The 19073-nt window shown below is 34.5% G+C and overlaps 2 protein-coding genes across 23 annotated transcripts; one reads left to right on the forward strand and one right to left on the reverse strand.

Moving 5' to 3' along the window:
* Window positions 1–684: 684 nt before the first annotated feature.
* LOC108326007 (uncharacterized) lies at window positions 685–9843 on the reverse strand. 16 transcript variants are annotated; one of them, XM_052875372.1, is made up of 9 exons: window positions 9714–9843; window positions 9560–9633; window positions 9358–9438; window positions 9117–9209; window positions 8492–8611; window positions 8092–8163; window positions 6957–7289; window positions 4311–4388; window positions 685–1370 (listed from the first exon to the last, which is right to left on the reverse strand). In XM_052875372.1, exons 1-9 carry the CDS (start codon window positions 9796–9798, stop codon window positions 1179–1181), a joined length of 1128 nt encoding a protein of 375 aa, XP_052731332.1. In that variant the 5' UTR covers window positions 9799–9843; the 3' UTR covers window positions 685–1178. The 16 variants fall into 16 exon arrangements, 15 of the variants coding, with proteins under 15 accessions (XP_052731332.1, XP_052731334.1, XP_017414700.1 ...); XM_052875377.1 differs by lacking the exon at window positions 4311–4388 and having other exon boundaries at window positions 1191–1370; window positions 6957–6990; window positions 7089–7289; XR_008248032.1 differs by having other exon boundaries at window positions 1300–1370; window positions 4311–5272.
* Window positions 9844–13133: 3290 nt separating this feature from the next.
* Window positions 13134–17461, forward strand: LOC108326576 (probable methyltransferase PMT3). Of its 7 annotated transcripts, XM_017560149.2 has the most exons (10): window positions 13249–13380; window positions 13482–13606; window positions 13865–13942; window positions 14059–14249; window positions 14320–14484; window positions 14592–14774; window positions 14863–15457; window positions 15856–15968; window positions 16390–16610; window positions 16865–17461. In XM_017560149.2, the coding sequence occupies exons 4-10, from the start codon at window positions 14067–14069 to the stop codon at window positions 17184–17186; spliced, it is 1782 nt and encodes a 593-aa protein (XP_017415638.1). In that variant the 5' UTR covers window positions 13249–13380; window positions 13482–13606; window positions 13865–13942; window positions 14059–14066; the 3' UTR covers window positions 17187–17461. The 7 variants fall into 7 exon arrangements, with proteins under 7 accessions (XP_017415643.1, XP_052731343.1, XP_017415638.1 ...); XM_017560154.2 differs by lacking the exons at window positions 13249–13380; window positions 13482–13606 and adding an exon at window positions 13134–13214; XM_017560152.2 differs by lacking the exon at window positions 13482–13606 and having other exon boundaries at window positions 13261–13380.
* The last annotated feature ends 1612 nt before the right edge of the window (window positions 17462–19073 follow it).

Raw genomic sequence — 19073 nt, forward strand, 5'->3', positions numbered from 1 at the left:
TCTGAATTAAAAATCTTAAACCATGACAGAGAAAAAACCTCTAAATTCTACATACAATGTAGTTTCCAAAGAAGTTTTACAAAAGTATAGAGTAAGTCTGGATTAAAAATCTTAATCCATGACAGAAAAAAAAAACTCTAAATTCTACACACATTGTCGTTTACAAAGAAGTTTTACAAAAGTCTAGAGTAAGTCTGCATTAAAAATCTTAATCCATGTCAGAAAAAAACCTCTAAATTCTACACACAATGTAGTTTTCAAAGAAGTTTTACAAAATGTATATAGGTTTTATGCATCTAAACACATTTGTGTTCATTATAGGAATTATTATTATGAAGTAACCCTTGTTGATGTATTTAAATAAGTACTTGATTGAAGTATTGCGATTACACCATTCGACATTTTTGAGTTTGGTACTTTACTTATTTCGATATTGTGCGGAACAACAAAAAAATTATCAAATGGAATATCATTCTTCAGAGCTGTTGAAGTAGTTTGGAAATTATTTTGGATAAAACTGGGAGCACAATCCTTTTTTCATCCAAGGAGATTATTTGTTTCTTAATCCACATGGTCCGTGAAACATGTTCCTTTGCACAATGATACAACTGTGGTGGTTTTCTTCTTTGAAAAGAGTGAATCATACCATTTAACAAAGGCAAAAAATACAAAATAGAAAGAAACTATGAAAAGATCAAACCTAGTCACTTGGTACCAACAAGGAGTTCCCTAAAAATGTACATGAACATGTGTTCTTCTGTTCATCATGAAGTAAACAGTAAAGGGAAGAACCACATCCTAGATGGAAATATTAAGACAAATAGAAAGGAGACTTACAACCAGCATCAATTGGTCCGAGTTGGTAGTTGATAGAAGTAATTGCCAGGTGACCTAAGCTAGTTTTCTTGATTAAATAGGATAAAAGAGCTGGTCATGTCACCTATATAGTTGTCTCACAATAAAAAGCATTTGAAGTGATATAAGCCACTACATGTTCAAAGCACCACTTCTCGAAATGAACAACAAAACGAGTAGATAAATAATTTGGAGTTTGTTTGGATGTTAAATCACAAATTCTAAGACTTCTCAAACGTGATTTTCTTAAAGGAGAATTGTCTTTGAGAATAGACGTGATGCTGAAAGCAAACAAATGCATGCATGTAGGACTTCCTGGATCTCTAATCTTTTGAGACTCTAATGATTAAACCAGTTGGAGCCTGGTCAGTTCTGAGATGACCTGAACCAATCAAATCACGAAGATGAAATCTCACATCAAGTGGAGACGTTCGAAGACGCTTCTTTTCCAAAGAGGACAACATCATCTCTTTATATCTACGACGGCTGAGAAGAGAAATAATTTCCTTTCTTCCCTGAACAACAAAGTAAAAACAATTCCATTCTTATCTCTAAAACTGTTTACTAATGATCAAAATATATGTAAATATTATTAAAATCTCAAGAATCCTTTGGTGGTTAGAAAAAGATTGGATACAAAAGTAGCATAAGAGCATTATATGACAAAAGGAAGATAAATGTTAATTTTATCTGATGCTTGATGCGCATCATCATGAGAGCCAAATAATAATAATGATAATAAGTTATATTAGTGATGGCGGTGATAATTTTGAAAACAAGAATGACAATGATAACAACAATAATAACAAGATGATAATAAATAATGGTAGCAGCAACGAGGATAAGGACAGTGATAACAATAACAATAATGACAATGATAATAATGAAATGATTGTGATAGTGACAATAACAGTAGCAGTAAAGCTGATGATTGTTGTAACAATGATGGTAGTAATGACTATAATAAAAACATAAGTGGTGCCATTAATAAAGGTTGCATACTATGAAGATGGCATTAATGGTAAAGCCACGTTAATGATGGTTGCTATGATTAAGATAGTGATAATTGTAGAGGCCATGATGACAACAACGCTGTGGGAGTGATGGTGGCAAGTGATGTTGCCAACAGCAACAAACAGTAATGAGTTGACACAAAAACATTAATGACAAGTGATGATGATGATAATGTTTGTAATGGATCTAGGGTGGTGAGAGACTTGTTCACTACCATCCCCATTCTCTTCACTGCCCTCTACATTGTCTTGAAAATCTCCAAAATTAGTGAACTCTTCCTCAGTAAACAACATGTGCATCTATTTGTTTCTGCAAAAGTGGTTAGGGCCATATTTTTCATCACACCTAAAACAAAGGGCTTTCTTGATCTTATCTTGCAATTTTGTATCAGATAATTTTCTAAAAGGAACCCCGCTGACCTCTTGAAGTACTCCCTGAAGAACTGGCTGTCTCCACATTTTTTCCTTTGCCTTCATTGAAACTAGCCAAACCCCTTATCTCTCTGGAAAAAATTTTGGTGACTGCATAAGGCTTGTAACTAGCTGTAGTTCTGGTAACAGTAGTAGACCCTCCTCTAGAATTAACACGAATCTTTTCTTCCACCATATGGGCTTTAAGCATCAGTTCAGCCAATGTACTATAGGTTCGTATAATTTGACTTCTGCCACCAAGTATTCTTGCTCAATCCCTTCCAAAAATCCCACATATTGCTCAAATTGTTCAATATACTCCTCTACTGTGCCACTTTGGGTTAATCCAATCAAGATTTCAAAAGGATTCTTAAACATGGTTGGTTGGAACCTTCGTACCACTGCCACCTTAAACACCGCCCATGAGAGATTCTGATTGCATGTCTCCCACCATTGAAATCAGTTCAGTGCTTTCCCCTCCAAAGCCACCATCACAACTTGCATTTTTTTGTCTTCAGAAACTTCCTTCAATCTGAAATAGAGTTCTATTTGTCCACCCATAGGCTTCCTCACCTGCAAAAACTGGAATATCCAGCTTTCTCCAATGCGACTGATCAGTGTCATCCTTATTTCATTTTTTTGTATGATTATTCCCTGTGGAAGACTCGTCCCCGTCCTCCAAACGTTGGAAGCAATCATGATGTTCATTCTCAGCTCTATCACCCACCATTCTTGGATCATCTTTTCCAACCCACCCAATCTTGCTTCCATTCTTGTATTCACCATACCCTGGTTTCACCCCTCCACAGTACCAAGATTCCAGCTCCAGATACCAGTTTGATAGAACTAATATATTCAACTATACACTGGATATACTTCTTTATTGAACACGTACTATTTTCCTATCAATGTGACAGGGAAAATTAGCCAAGAACACAATTGTATGTTTACAGGAGATACCAATGTGGTATTCTGAGTGGCATTTCTCTCAGCCCTTCCCGACAATTTTCCAAAACAGAATCGACAAAAACACTCCTAAGGCCCCAACAGACTTATATATGTTTGTTACAGTTATAACCTCTAACTGTTTTAATTGTCTGTTTTCCTTCTTTTGTATACAATACCAAATCTATCTATATATTACACTAATTAAGATATAATAGACAACAGAAAAGAACACCATGGTATACCAAACCTTTGATTACAACTAGATAGGATGATCTATCATATCCAGACTAGCAATATGAACTATCAACGTTTTAGACATCTCTTGCTTTATTAAAGATGAAATATTTGCAGTTCCAAAGGACTACAACCCAAAGAAAAGACCCAACCCACACAAAATTATCCCTCAACTCGACATCAGTTGTTTTATTAAAGATGAAATATTTGCAGTTCCAGAGGAGTACCCAAATCACACCCCAAGACAGAAATTACTCAATCAACACAAAATTATCCCTCAACAGCTCTAGAATAAACATACGATGGAATAAACTCCAAAGATGCACTTAGCCAAGCCTAAAACAGTGCTTAACAGCTTGAGTGCAACCTAATGGATCATTTACTTGATAACTTTTCAAACGTATATTGTCCTATAAAAATTTGAGTTTAGTGGGAAGGGCAGTCAATTTAGGGGGAGGCCAGGTAGGTCCTCTCGAGATATGGTGAGGCTTAGCTAGCAATGTTACGATGTGTCTAATACAAATATGTCTTCCAGTCAATAGTGATTGTAAACCTAGCACATGATATGCGCAAAAAATCACATTATACATCCACTGCACTTAACAGTTGATGAAAAGTTACACAAATCCGTTTAACTTGCTATTTGGTATACGTTATAACTTGCCAAGCCAAATGCAAGCCTTCACCCCAGAACCCAGTTCTCAAATTTCAGGTAGCAGATTAACCTCAAATAGTAGTAATACCTCAGTTGAAGTACCCATATTATGCACTAAGTCAAACATGAACATACATCATGCAAAAGTTTCAAGCAGCCAGTGATTGCACATGGAAATGATTAAATGCATATACCTGAACAATACCCTTGAGATGAGAGCCAATGTTTGGAATTGAAAACCAATACATGTTTGGATCAATAAGTTGCCTAGTCTGAAAAGTGTCCAGCAGAATTATTATGCATAAATATTCAACCAAAAAATTGTATATTAAGTGACATTTGGAAAAAGTTTTACAGAGGTTATCTTATTGTGTAAGCACACAAGATGAAAATGGTAAGTATTTGGTTATGCATATAAATATTATAGAAAGGTATATTTGTTGAATGTATTGTGTGTCTAATGCAGACCACACTACCTTTGTCTTCATACAATAATGTCATCCTGGAGCATTTTTTATGTATTGAAGAATACTTGACACAGCATCCCAATGGCTATCACAAGGAGCATTTAGAAAATGGCTTACCACACTAACTGACAAAATGATGTCGAGTCTAGTGATTGTGAGATAATTGAGTCTACCTACCAAGCCGCAATATATTTTCAGGTCTTTCAATGGCTCCCCCTAACTCGGAAGAAGCTTGATATTGAGATCCATAAGAGTATCACAAGGACGACTATCAAGCATACCAGTTTTAGTAAGAATGTCAAAGGCATATTTACGATGATTAATGACAATTCCAGAAGAAGATTGAGAAACTTCAATGTCTAAGAAATACTTTAAAGGGCCAAAATCTTTAGTATGAAATTGATGTGAAAGGTGCACTTTGAGTTGTTGAATTCCAGTCTCGTCATCACCCATGATGACAATGTCATCAACATAAACAAGGCAAATGCACTTACCGAAAGAAGAATGAAAGGAGAAGACAAAATAATTAGCCTCACATCTAGTCATGCCAAATGGTATCAATGCAGAATTAAAACGACCAAACCAAGCTCGAGGAGATTGCTTCAAACCAAAGAGAGACCAATGAAGTTTACAAACAAGACAAGAATCACCAGGAGCAAGAAAACCAGGGGTTGATCATAAACTTCTTCCTGCAAATGTAAGAATGCATTTTTAATATCTAGTTGATGAAGAGGCCAATGATGAGTACCAACCATAGCCAGAAAGAGATGAAGAGAAATTATTTTAGCCATAGGGGAAAAGGTGTCCCCATAATCTAGACCAAAAATTTGTGTATATCCTTCGGCGACCAAGCGAGCTTTAAACCGATCAACATGACCATCAAGTCCAATTTTCACTATATAAACCCAACGACAACCAATTGTTCACTTGCCAGGAGGTAAAGGAACAAGTTCCCATGTGCCACTAGAATGTAAGGCTACCATGTACTGCTAAGAAGTGGACTTTAAGACTAACTCAACTCCACAAAACTGGCTTGTAAGGTGAAGTTTGCACCCACATATATACTCTAAATTGACTTTATCTCGTCGATGAGGGACTTCCAACACACACCCCTCATGTCAAATATATACATTTCGTGCGTGAGACTAAACATTAATAGGTGGTCCGATAATGGCCCAATAGCGGGTGGAATGACATTCCAACAAATACAAATCTCATAAGGATAGGCTCTACAGGGCTCTGATACCATGTTGAGAAGTGAACTTTAAGCCTAACTCAACCCCACAAAACCGACCTGTACCCACATATATACTCTAAATTGGCCTTATATTTAGTCGATGTGGAACTTCCAACACGAGCAAAGAATTGTAGGGGCATATTAGGAAAGTTCAAAAGGTTTATGAGAGGAAGAAGTGGAAACATGTCGCATGGGGACCACAAGCATACACACGTTGATTATGTTGCTAACAGAATTGCCTACATGGCTTCTAGAAGGAATGCATGGATCTTTCATTTTTCGGGAGAGAAGAGAGGATATAGGTTTTGGTTTTGGTTTGGGGGAGAGGGGAGAGCAGATTGTGATTGGGCTGGGAGTTGGGAAAAGGATCATTATTACCCTCCTGTTTTAGGACTAAGGAATAATATCAGTAACTATTTTTCTCTATTCCATCCGATTTCTTTGTTGTTACCTATCAATTGGTATCCAAAGCTCATTTGGTGGTTGGGCTGGGAGTTGGGAAAAGGATCATTATTACCCTCCTGTTTTAGGACTAAGGAATAATATCAGTAACTATTTTTCTCTATTCCATTCGATTTCTTTGTTGTTACCTATCAGTTGGTATCCAAAGCTCATTTGGTGGTTATAGCATTAGAGGATAAGGCGCTCAGTTGGTATTAATGGTGGGAAGAACAGAGCCAGGAGGTCAACTGAGAGGAATTTAAGGGTGCATTGATTCGATGTTTCCAATCAGGGTTGGTACAAAACCCATTTGGTATGTTACTGAGTATTAAGCAAATGAGCCTCATAATGAAATACCACAAAAAAATTTAACATGAATCGGACAGGTGACCACTGTGTAGTCAACGTAATGCTTGGAGACTAATGGACAAACGAAAGTGGTGAACAGATGCTTGGAGACTTATTTCAGATGCATGACAAGCACCAAACCCAGAAAATGGCATAGGTGGCTTAGTTGGGCTGAACACTGGTATAATACAAACTAACATGAGGCCACTAAGATGACACCTTTCAAGGTAATGTATGCAAGAGATCCTCCTCCGGTGATTAGAGGAAATGTTTCAGCAACCTCTATAAACGAAGTGGATGGGATGATACAAGACAAAAATGAAGTGTTAGATATATTGAAGGATCACCTGGTGCAGTCCCAAAATCGGATGAAGCAACATGCTGAAAAAAATAGAAAAGGAGTGGAGTATAAGGTTGGGGATGTTGTGTATTTGAAGATACAACCATACAAATTGAAGAAGTTGGCCAAGGGAACTAACCAGAAACTTAGTCCGAGATAGTATGGTCCATATGAAATTATTGAGAAGATTAGAGAAGTGGCTTATAGATTGATATTTCCGAGGATAGCAGGGTGCATCCAGTCTTTCATGTGTCTCTATTGGAGCCCATTGTGATAGCCAATGTTGTTGTTCAACCATTACCACCATATGTGACTGAGAAGGTTTAGTTACAAGTCCATCCTGAAGATGTTTTAGCAATGAGAAGAGATAGCCATCAATCTTTAGAAGTGTTAGTGAAGTGGGTGAACATGCCTGATTTTGAGATAATGGAAGCATTTCCTAGACTTCACCTTGAGGAAAAGGTGAATTTTAGAGAAGGAGGCATTGATACGAGCTAAAAATTGGAGGGGCATATTGGGAAGGTTCAAAAGGTTTGAGAGGAAGAAGTGGAAACATATCACATGAGGACCACAAGCATATGCATGTTGATTTTGTTGCTAACAAAATTGCCTATGTGGCTTCTAGAAGGAATGTAGCGATCTTTCGCTTTGGGGAGATAAGAAAGGATATAGGTTTTGGTTTTCGTTTGGAGGAGAGGGGAGGGCAAATTGTTGTTGGGCTGGGAGTTGGGAAGAGGATCGTCATTACCCTCTCTTGTTTTGGGACTCCGAAATAATATTAGTTACTTTTTTTTCCATTCTATCCTATTTCTTTGTTGTTTCCTATTATACACCATTTCCAAGATTTGACTTTGCTACTTTGGGTAACAAAGCTGCAACCCTAGCATTGCACTGAGACTCTTAAAACCTCAAATGTTAATCCCGAAAAGCAAAAACCCAAGCATCCATATTTTATATTTTCACAAGGTATGGTAAGAAAAGACATTAGTTTTAATTTATAAAATATAAAAATACTGTGATTGCCTCTTTTAGTTATCATTGGAGATTTCATGTTCTGTTTATAATCATTAACTTTGAGTGATGGTTATAAACAAAAAAATGCCTGAATATTAAAGCAATGTTTTATACTCCACTTTACTCACAAGGACGCCAGCATTAATTAGAACAGAGATGTGACTGTCCTTCACCTTTCCCCCGAGTGACAAGAGTGAGCACTGTATCAAAAAAACCATCCTCAGCACAGAAAACCATTTAGTGTCCTGGGATAACATAAATACTGGCCAACATTTTTGTTTTAAATCAAAGTACCAAACTATAAGATTAAAGCTGGTAAAAAGGAATAATATATGTCCAATATTAGTATTTAATATTAATCACTATAAATGTGGAAATGTGGACGTGCCAGGTTCTTAAATTATGCATTTGTATGCTCCCAAAATAAGGGCATTTTGCCAGGTTATAAACTTCTCTGTTGAGTAGACAGTTAAATAGTAAAAATTGAAAGGATTAAACAAAATATGCTGATTTGAGTATTTCACTCACAAGCTCCTGATGTTCAATACCCGTTTCTAGCTTTGAATCTAGAACATGAGTCTTCAACCACCCAAAAACTTCATATTCCTCTACTTTCTTTCCTTCCATTCTTTTCACAACACGATCTATCTATGCATCAATAGTTAGACAAGGTAAAGACATCAGTTTATCAACAATTAAGCATAACTCGATCAGTAGATACACATTGGTAGTTGGTAAGAAAAAGCACCAACGAAATTTAATCTTTTTACTGGAAAGGGAAAAAAATGTTTCAAAATAAGGAAACGTCTCTTATTATAGAACAGTTAACCACTATGGCCAAATAAAACATCCCTGAGACTGAATTATAGACATAAATTTACATATATACAAAGACGGATTAGTTTACACTTCACACAAATGTAAGTTAAACCACACATCATCACTAAATATCACTTTATTGGATCGTTTGTCCCAGAACCTATTGTTTATACCATATATGCTTTTCAAAAAAAGGAAAATAAGTACACACGATATATTTAATCAAGAAATAGTTAAAACTCAACAATAGGATAGATAATGTTGAATGACATAAAAGTGCCAACTCTCACACTAGTGTAAACTGGGGGAAGAAGATTTCAAACAGGAAACCAACCTGGTTAAGGTAGTCATCCAAAAACATTACGGCATGATCGTCCTGTCCAGTATTTAATTTGAAAAGACGCAAAACTTTGTCCCTCCTCAGAGACTACACCACAAATAAATTAATTAGTATTATCACATTAATCCAACAGAAACCCATCGCATAAATTAGCAATAACGTAAGAGAGGGGAAAACAGTATTCAGTCGCGAATTACATTTACCAAACTAAGTCTAAATTCCTCAACAAACAGACCTCTAATTCCCTATCCACTTGCGTTCTGTCCTTCACACTGCTATACAATTGTGACTTCAATATAAAAGGCTCCACCGAACCCTAGAAACAAGTACACCATACCACTATTAAAATCCAAATTGAATAACTAATTCGTTAAACGTACGAAGAATGCAATTAAAATTAAAATTCTGAGCTCGCAAGTGGTTAACGGTAATCTAACCTTTTGAATGTGGGGAAACTGAGCTCGCATGATTCGAAGCGCAACCGACGTATCGGTGAACGTAAGATCGTCCTCTGCTAATTGCGGTAAGATTAGTCCAATCTACAAAGAGATACAAAAAACTTAACATATAGGAGAGGATTGCATTGCATACCGAGTGAGGATGTATTTCCGGCGTCGGAATCTTCATCTCGACGGCGTTTTGTCCCTTTCGATGAAGATTCTGGAAATTTCTCCATGGACTGCGCGGTGCTGCAAATTCCAATTTCCACACCACTCGTAATCTGTGTCAGATTGATTTTAAATAAATATATTAAACACAGTACATTAATAATCTAATTTTCTATCTTATTTTTATTTTTCAGATGTTTTGTATTTTATTTAATCGTTTCCATCATCTAGTTTTCAAACTTTATACACTAAAACACTGAAACATTACTAGATTTTTTTCTCCCTTACATGAAAAATGCAATCAGAATATGAAGAAATTCACCAAATTCATAAACTCAAATTTAATTGTATAACTGTATTTGATGGTAATTCTATTCTTCCAAAACCATTTTCTTCCTATATCCTACGACTAACCATTACAAAGTCTGGCATCATGGTTTGGTCAACATAATACTAATATTTTGATTGAAGAATTTTGTTCCCACAAAGTACCATAGAACTATTTGTAAATTTTCCCGGATCATGAAAATTGTTTCAACTCGTTGAAAATTGTCTCAATTCCTTGAAAATCTTGAGTTCACCTCTTTCCCATGTTACGAGTAATGTGCACTATTCCTATTTCTCATGTGGTCAAACCATGTTATATATGCAACTGCTTTACAATTCAATCCTCATCAAAGTGTTTAGTAATAATGAAATTAAGTATAGTATGAAGTCCCTCCTAAATAAAAATAGATGAAAAAATTAATTTGTAAAATAAATATTCAAACATATAATGTTTGTAGACTTTAATATATGAAAATATATATTACACTTATAATTATTTTAGAAATCATCAAACAACTTGTTTCGGATATGAGGTCGAGTTACTTTAAACATCTACACAATTTCTTTTGGGAAGTCGTCCGCTAACTAGCTCAAGTCTTCGTTCTCACTCCATCGTTCCAAAGTGTACCTGCCAAAAGTTCTCCAATGCTACAGTCAGTAAATTGTCTGTACGGGAGTTCAGTTAAATGGTAATAAATGTGCAGTTAATATCATCACCTACCTCTTGCCTTTGACCTATATTTATAGTTTTCGGCATCGGGTTAGATTAGTGAAACCTTAATCACAGTACAATCTTAGCTCAATACTTCTAATTACCATTTACCTTAATCTTTGTAGGAAAACATTTTTATAGACTAAGGTCGGACGTTCTGCTCCTGGCCGTCCGGTCCTGCTGGTTGTGCCACGTTTGATCACTACTTAGTCGCTTCATACTCTTCAAGGTCGTTCAACTGGCTTGATGTGGGGTAATTGTATGGTCGTCCGGACCATACGATACACAACTGGTTCGAATTATTAGGTCTTACAGCCTTAAAAAGAGAAAAAAAAAATATTTGGTTATATCTACTATAAATATAAGAAAATAATAAACTAGTTTACTATAAATAGAAGAAAAACAATATATTAGAAAAATTAACTTCTTATTCGTGTTTACTTTGTTGATAATTGTTCTAGTTAGTTTTTTAATCATATCATATTTTTATTTTTTTTCAGTCACATGTCTTTAAAGATGTAATTTATTTATTATAAATATAAGAAAAAAATAAATCTAGGCAAGTTTATCTATATTTATTTTATTGACAAGTATCTCAATGATCATAACAAGCAATGGGAAACGATAGATATGTTGTCAACCGACCTATTTTATTCAAAAGGAAAAAGTTTGATTACTAAAAGCAAAAGATAATTGCATTTTTTGAATCTTGTCATATCGACATGAGGTAGAAAATAGTAATTATATATCTCTTGATAACAAAGGAGAGCCATCACAGAAAAGCTCGTGGACTGATGAGCAAAAACACATGTATCTCCTCAACTCTAAAGCTTGAAATTCACTAATATATGCTTTGTCTGAAGAAGAATATAGGAAAGTACTTGAATTCAAGGAAGCAAAGGAAATGTAGGACACTTTAGTTGTCACATACGAAGAATCAAATGAAGTTAAAAGAAATAAGATAAGCTTGTTAACGCATGAATATGAGTTATTCACCATGTTGGATAATGAGAATATCCAAGCCATGTTCAACCAGTTCCAAACAATCTTAAATAAGTTAAGATCTTTAGGTAAGGTCTATGATAATTTGAATAACATTGAAAAGATTCTTCGCAATCTCTCCAGGCAATGGAAACCACAAGTTACAGAGATTCTTCGCAATCTCTCCAAACAATGGAAACCACAAGTTACGGCTCTAAGAACCTCAAAGAATCTTGATGGGATGCGCTTAGAGGTACTTGTTGGGATCCTCAGGAGTGGTAAGAATACTTGTAAACTTGGAGAGGTAAAACTCGTGTAATCTTATTAAAGATTAGTGGAATTCTTTAAGAGTTCTTGAAAGAGAACTAGACGTAGCTCAGGTTAAGTGATCTAGTATAAAATCTATGTTTTATTGCTTTCCTTCTTCAAACGTTTTCATAGAGCTCTTTTGAAGCACTATCGTGTGAACTTATCTTTTATATATCAATCTTTTGAAAAACTATCAAACTGTCATTTGCGAAATGTTTTAAAAACATTATTTATACACTATTAAATTAATATAGTGAAAAACATTAGAAAGGTTTAACAATACACATTAGACTATCTATACACTTATTGGATGAATATAACAAATAAATTAAATGAATCATTTCATATATTGATTATGTAAGTCTAAGAATACATATTAGACAAGTATGTATATACACTAGTCAAATGAGTTTTGCAACACACATTACTCGAGTTTGTCCGTATACTGATTAAATGAGTTTAATAATATATGTTAAACGAGTCTATTCATACACATATTAGATGAGTCTACTAATACATATTAGATGACTCTATCTATTCTCTTATTAGATGGGTCTTACAATGTGTACATGACACAATTTTGTCCATATACTAATTAGATAAGTTTAACAATACACATTAGACAAGTGTGTTCATATACTTATTGAATGAGTCTAACAACACATGATAAAGAGTTTGTCCATATACGTATTAGACGAGTTTAGCACTACGTTCATACAATAATTTATATTTTTAGCTATATATTTTTGTATATTATACTTTTATAAAATTTACTCTATATTTTTGCACATATTTTATTATTTATATTTTTGCAAATCTATTATTTATATTTGTTATATACATATTAATTTTTTAAATTTATAAATCTTTTTTCATATTTATTTTATTAAATTTAATTATAAATTCCAAAATATTTATAATTTCTTTTCTTAACCTCTGTCTCTCTCTCAGTAAACACATAAAAAAACACAAATAAACACCAAGATGGGCGTATACACTACTTTAAATCTAAATTTTAAGAAACATTGAAACGATGAAATGTTTACCTTTTACAAGTAATCAACTTCATTGCATGTTACTCTCCTACACTACTCTCAAACTTTTTATCGACCAATAACAATGAAGCAGTAAATAACACCGTAAGCATTTGCAGAGGTTAGATCTCACTATTTATCGAATCTGTCATTGTGTATAACTCACGAAAATAAAAATAGAATTTTGATTTTTGAAAAGACATTTACGACATTAAGATATTGCATTGTTCGTTATGCGATGCCCCAGTTTAACGCAATCTCTGAAGTGAAGAGACGCGGAGTCTTAGGTACAAAATGCTATCCATCTTTTTGTGTTTTTCCCTTTTCTGTGTCTGTTTTCTCTCCTCAGATCCATACCCTTTTTCTGAATTGCCTCCGACATTTACAGAATGATAGCTTTTTCATCTCTCTGCTTCTGCCACCTCACTCTCTACTCTTTTCACGAGATGGGTCAGTGAAAGCTGACAGCTTGTCGGTGATGCCAATTCATATGCATGCCCATATCTGGAGTTTGTGCGTCAGTTCCCTAGATTTTGTTTTTCTCTTTTGGAATGTGTTAACTCATTCTCTTGTTATCATTAATGGGGCTCCTATTTGTTGTTTTTTATGTTCGATTTAAAGATCTGCATAGAATTTGGAAAAATGGTTTTATCCAATAGTAATGTATACTTTCTAAGGGATTGTGCTTCTGGTATTTTTGGTTCAGTTTTTCATTCATTACGATGCTAGTGAGTGCTGTTTCATTGGTTTCAATTTCTACTTTCTGTACAGTTATTGATTCGAGGCTCTAGTTTGCACCAGATAGGTGCTTTGTGGAACTGAGTTGGTACGGTTGAAACGGTGATTGTGGTGAGATAATTATGACATATTGTTACTCAATTGAAATTGAATAGTTGTTTTGGCTCGTATATTATCTATTTTTTATCTACAAGTTGAAGTTGAAACCATGGTGTATTGTTATGCAGTGACAAAAATGGGCAGAGGGAGAGCAGATGGGAAACCAAGAAAGCGGTTGGTCATAACTGTGATGGTTTTAGTGATTGTCGGTGCTTTCTTTTACCTGTATTCTAGGGATAGCGCTTCATCTTCTATTGAGTATGGTAGCAAATCTTTGACATTTGGAGGAGATGACAGTGCTATACCGAAGACCATTCCAGTGAGTTCTCTTGAATGTTAATGTCTTGTTTGAGGATTCAAGTTATTTTACTCGTGTTCAATTTTTTCAGGTCTGTGATGATCGTCTCTCAGAGCTAATTCCGTGTTTAGACAGAAATTTCATATACCAAACAAGGTTGAAGCTTGATCTGACTATGATGGAGCACTACGAGCGACACTGCCCCATGCCTGAGAGGCGCTATAATTGTTTGATTCCCCCTCCTCCAGGATACAAGGTGTCTCTCTTTTCTCCAGCATTGTTTCTCTTAGATATAACTAAGAGAGTTAAATAAATTGGGAAATTTTCTGTGCTTACAGCTTTGAGTTCTGTTCTTGATAATAGATTCCAATCAAGTGGCCCAAAAGCAGAGATCAGGTATGGAGGGCAAATATACCTCATACTCATCTTGCAACTGAGAAATCTGACCAGAGATGGATGGTTGTAAAAGGTGAAAAGATAGTTTTTCCTGGTGGAGGAACTCACTTCCATTACGGTGCTGACAAATATATTGCATCAATTGCCAATGTAAGCTAGTTACTGTCTGGGCCAAAACATAAAACTTTTACATGACTGGAAAAATTTATGACGTAGTATCTGTGGTTGATATTTACAGATGCTTAACTTTCCAAACAATATCATAAATGACGAAGGAAGACTTCGCAATGTTTTTGATGTTGGCTGTGGTGTTGCAAGCTTTGGAGGATATCTTCTTTCTTCTGATGTAATAGCAATGTCATTAGCACCAAATGATGTTCATGAAAACCAAATACAGTTTGCTTTAGAAAGAGGAATTCCCTCATATCTTGGTGTCTTGGGGACATTAAGACTCCCTTACCCCAGTAGATCTTTTGAACTTGCCCATTGTTCTCGCTGTAGAATTGACTGGCTTCAAAGAGATGGCATACTTCTTCTTGAGCTAGATAGGCTACTCAGGCCAGGAGGCTACTTTGCGTACTCATCTCCTGAAGCCTATGCTCAGGATGAAGAGGATCAAAGAATATGGAGGCAAATGAGTGCTCTTGTAGGGCAGATGTGTTGGAAAGTTGCTGCTAAGAAGAACCAAACTGTCATATGGGTGAAGCCTCGTACAAATGACTGCTACTTAAAAAGAGAGCCTGATACTCACCCTCCCCTCTGCAGTCCTGATGATGATCCTGATGCTGTTTGGGGAGTTAAAATGAAAGCTTGCATCTCACGTTACTCTGATCGTGAGTGATATCTTCTCCATTTCATTTAATGATTTAGTCTGTTCTCTAATTTCAAGACCATGAAATATACTGATAATAAGAATGTTCCTATAGAGTAGTTAAAAAAATAGACTATGAATAATAAGTGATGAAACAACGTAGTGCTTGAAGAGCGGCTGTCTTGTGATTATGAATATCCAGTAGTTGGCTAGGTAAATCAGATAGCTTTTGCTGTTCGAGATGGGTCCATGTTCTTTCTGATTACATTACATTCGACACAAGTTATACAACTCATTTTTTTCCGTATATTAATGTTGCATGGTTTTGTTCTTTTCCATCAACAAGTTGTGGTATTGTTTCTTTACTCTTTTATCATAAGTTGAAAAGTCAATAACCATATATTCTGCTGGTCTATGCAGAGATGCACAAAGCAAGAGGATCTGGTTTGGCTCCTTGGCCAGCTCGATTGACTACTCCACCTCCTCGTCTTGCTGACTTTAACTATTCTACTGAAATGTTTGAAAAGGACATGGTAATTTAAAATATATCCTGTTTACTCTTTTAATGACTTGAATAATGAATGCAAATAACCATCAGAAGTAGAAACAAAGGTAACAGTGAGAGAAGAAAATCGTGAGAAATACAAGACAGAATTGGAAACCCCACATTTGCCAATTGAAAGTATAAACAAAGAGATAACTAGGATCTCATTTCTTGTAAAATTTGACATGAACAAATTGAGAAACTCTCCATTTTTGTCCAAAGGAAGATAATCTAAATGTGACACCATATGAATAGTTCTCTTAATTGTGATTTCATCTTTGTCCCAGTCATGAAATTGGGTGCAAAATGGCACAAATAAAGTCATTATTCTTGAAATCAGAATTTAGAAGCGGGTTAGCTTCGTAGCCACGTGTCTGATTATGTTGTTTATGACAACTAATTCTGTGCAGGAACATTGGCACCAAGAAGTTGTTAATTACTGGAAAATGCTTGGCAATAAAATTAAGCCAGACACAATTCGGAATGTGATGGACATGAAGGCACATTTGGGCTCATTTGCTGCTGCTTTGAAGGACAAAGACGTTTGGACTATGAATGTGGTGCCAGAAAATGGACCAAACACTCTCAAGATCATATATGATAGAGGGCTGTTAGGAACGATTCACAACTGGTTTGGCTCTTATCTTTATAAAGGAATTATCTTTCTCAAGGTTATAATAACAGCAATTCCTGTTTAATCTACTGCTTCATTCTCTTCAATACCTCTGAAACTTTGCCCTTTAATCTACAAGACTTTGCTGTTATTTATCTGAAATGCAAGATATCCCACCATTGGAAGCACTACTTTGATATAGTAAAGTTAAACCACATTCTAGTTGGAAGAAATATCACCTTCTCTTGATTGTTTTGTCGTTGATGTGACAGGTGTGAAGCATTTTCGACCTACCCTCGAACTTATGATTTGCTCCATGCATGGGGTATATTTTCTGATATCATTGCGAAAGAATGCAGTCCAACAGATTTATTGATTGAAATGGATAGAATCCTGAGGCCTAAAGGTTTCGTCATTGTCCATGATAAGCGGTCAGTGGTGGTGTTTATAAAGAAGTTCTTGCCAGCATTGCACTGGATTTCAGTGGCCACATCTAATCTCGAGAAAGATTCAAACCAAGACAAAGATGATGCAATTTTGATAATTCAGAAGAAGATTTGGTTGACAAGTGAGAGCATCCGGGTTTCAGAATAGAAGCATATTCACTTTGAAGTTTAAAGTCTCATCAATACACAGTCATGGAAAATTGATCTTATAGCTCTTTTCATGTGCTGTGGGTTCTCTTTTATGTTATTCATATCCTCTACAGCATAGGTAGAAGTGTCAGCGAAAGATCATCTAAATCATGTTGGATGATTTTATTTAATTTTGGACACAATTAGTCACCCTTTTGTTGTGATTAAGATAATTAGATGAATTTGAGGAAAGATTTTGTTTTTCTAAATCAATTGGAACATATTACAGGATAATGAGGTTGTATTTGTTTATTTATTTATTAATTTTGCTGCTGTTTTGGGAAACTACTGATCAGGTTATTCTAGTTCACACCTACATCGCACAATCCCAACCAACCATAAAAGATTAGACAAATATAAACAAAAAGAATGGCTTCTAGTGAATTTTGATGGTAGCTTCAATCACCTGAGAATAACAGGATCGCAGAAACTATTTTGAGCTGTCATTACACCTCATTTACTTCTAGGTAACATAGTACACCATTTTTTTCCTGTCTTCAAACATGGAAACTTGCTGTTAATTGAGGAGTCGCATTTAACATATGGAACATTATGATTATTTTTTTTTTCTGTTTGATTTTATGTGATGTTTATGACAGAAGTCGTGTACAAACATTCATAAAAAAATTTCAAACTACTCAAATCTTAGCACATGTCTAAGGACGAACTCCCCTAATCCTGGTAAGAACAACTACCAAGAATGATAGTTGTTCCTTTTGAGAACAATTGGGACAAAAGAAATGAATTTATTCTCACCATGAGAAACATAATATGGATCAAAGAATCTATTTATAACTTCCATCATCAAGAAATAAACTCAAACAATTGAAATCTTGGTAAAAGGTTTTTTCACAACAACCATTTTTCTATGTCAAAGTATGATATGTAGAAAGGGTTCCCATACCATTTTATCATGGTATAAAAACGTAGGATAAGGAAATAAAAGAAAGACTATGGGAAGAGAGAATGAATAAAAATTCTTATTACAGAGAAATACAGTAAAAAATAAAATAACAACTAATTAGTTATAATTAATAACAAACTAGTTGAAACTAATTAACATTTAACCAAACAAACAATAACCAACCACAAACATCTACAACATACTCTACAATAGTTTAAAAGAAAAAGTCGTTTCACATTAATTGTCATTTTACAAATAATACGAATCAATAATTCATCACACCTCCTCCATTTATCTTAACTATTAAATGAAAATATAAGACGCCAATTTTATTCAGAAGATTGAGAATCTTTATAAACTAAATGTGAAAAATAAAATTAAGGAGATCAGAATAGAAAGTATAATTAAAATAGTTTTAGAAAAGCTCGACACATTCAAAACGAATAAGAAATCTTCAAATTTAAACATAGACACGGTATACATTTATTTTGAAAATAATATGATACGTGATTTATGTATATTGAAAATTGTACAATAACTCTTAAAAACATGATAAATATATGGTTGTTAATGTGTGAATCCAAATTAAAATTATATTTATTGAAATTATTAATATAAAAAATTATAAATTATTATCATTATAAAAAGGTACTATAGTTTTATAGATTAAATATTTCATTGATAAGTATTGATAAAGTATGGTAAAGTATTACGGATACGTGTCGAATATATAATTCAAATTGAAACGTAAAATATGTGATCTGAATTGAAGTATAATTACATCATAACTAATCTTAAAAAAGAAAACTAAAATTAAATTATGTTTTCACTATATATATTTTAAATATTGCAAATCAACAATTTTTAACAAATAAATATTACCAGCCATTACATGGAGAATTTTAGAGAATAATTCATTTTTTATAAATGAATTATTATTTT

The sequence above is a fragment of the Vigna angularis genome, chromosome 3 (genome assembly GCF_016808095.1).
Source record: "Vigna angularis cultivar LongXiaoDou No.4 chromosome 3, ASM1680809v1, whole genome shotgun sequence".
Lineage (NCBI taxonomy): Eukaryota > Viridiplantae > Streptophyta > Magnoliopsida > Fabales > Fabaceae > Vigna > Vigna angularis.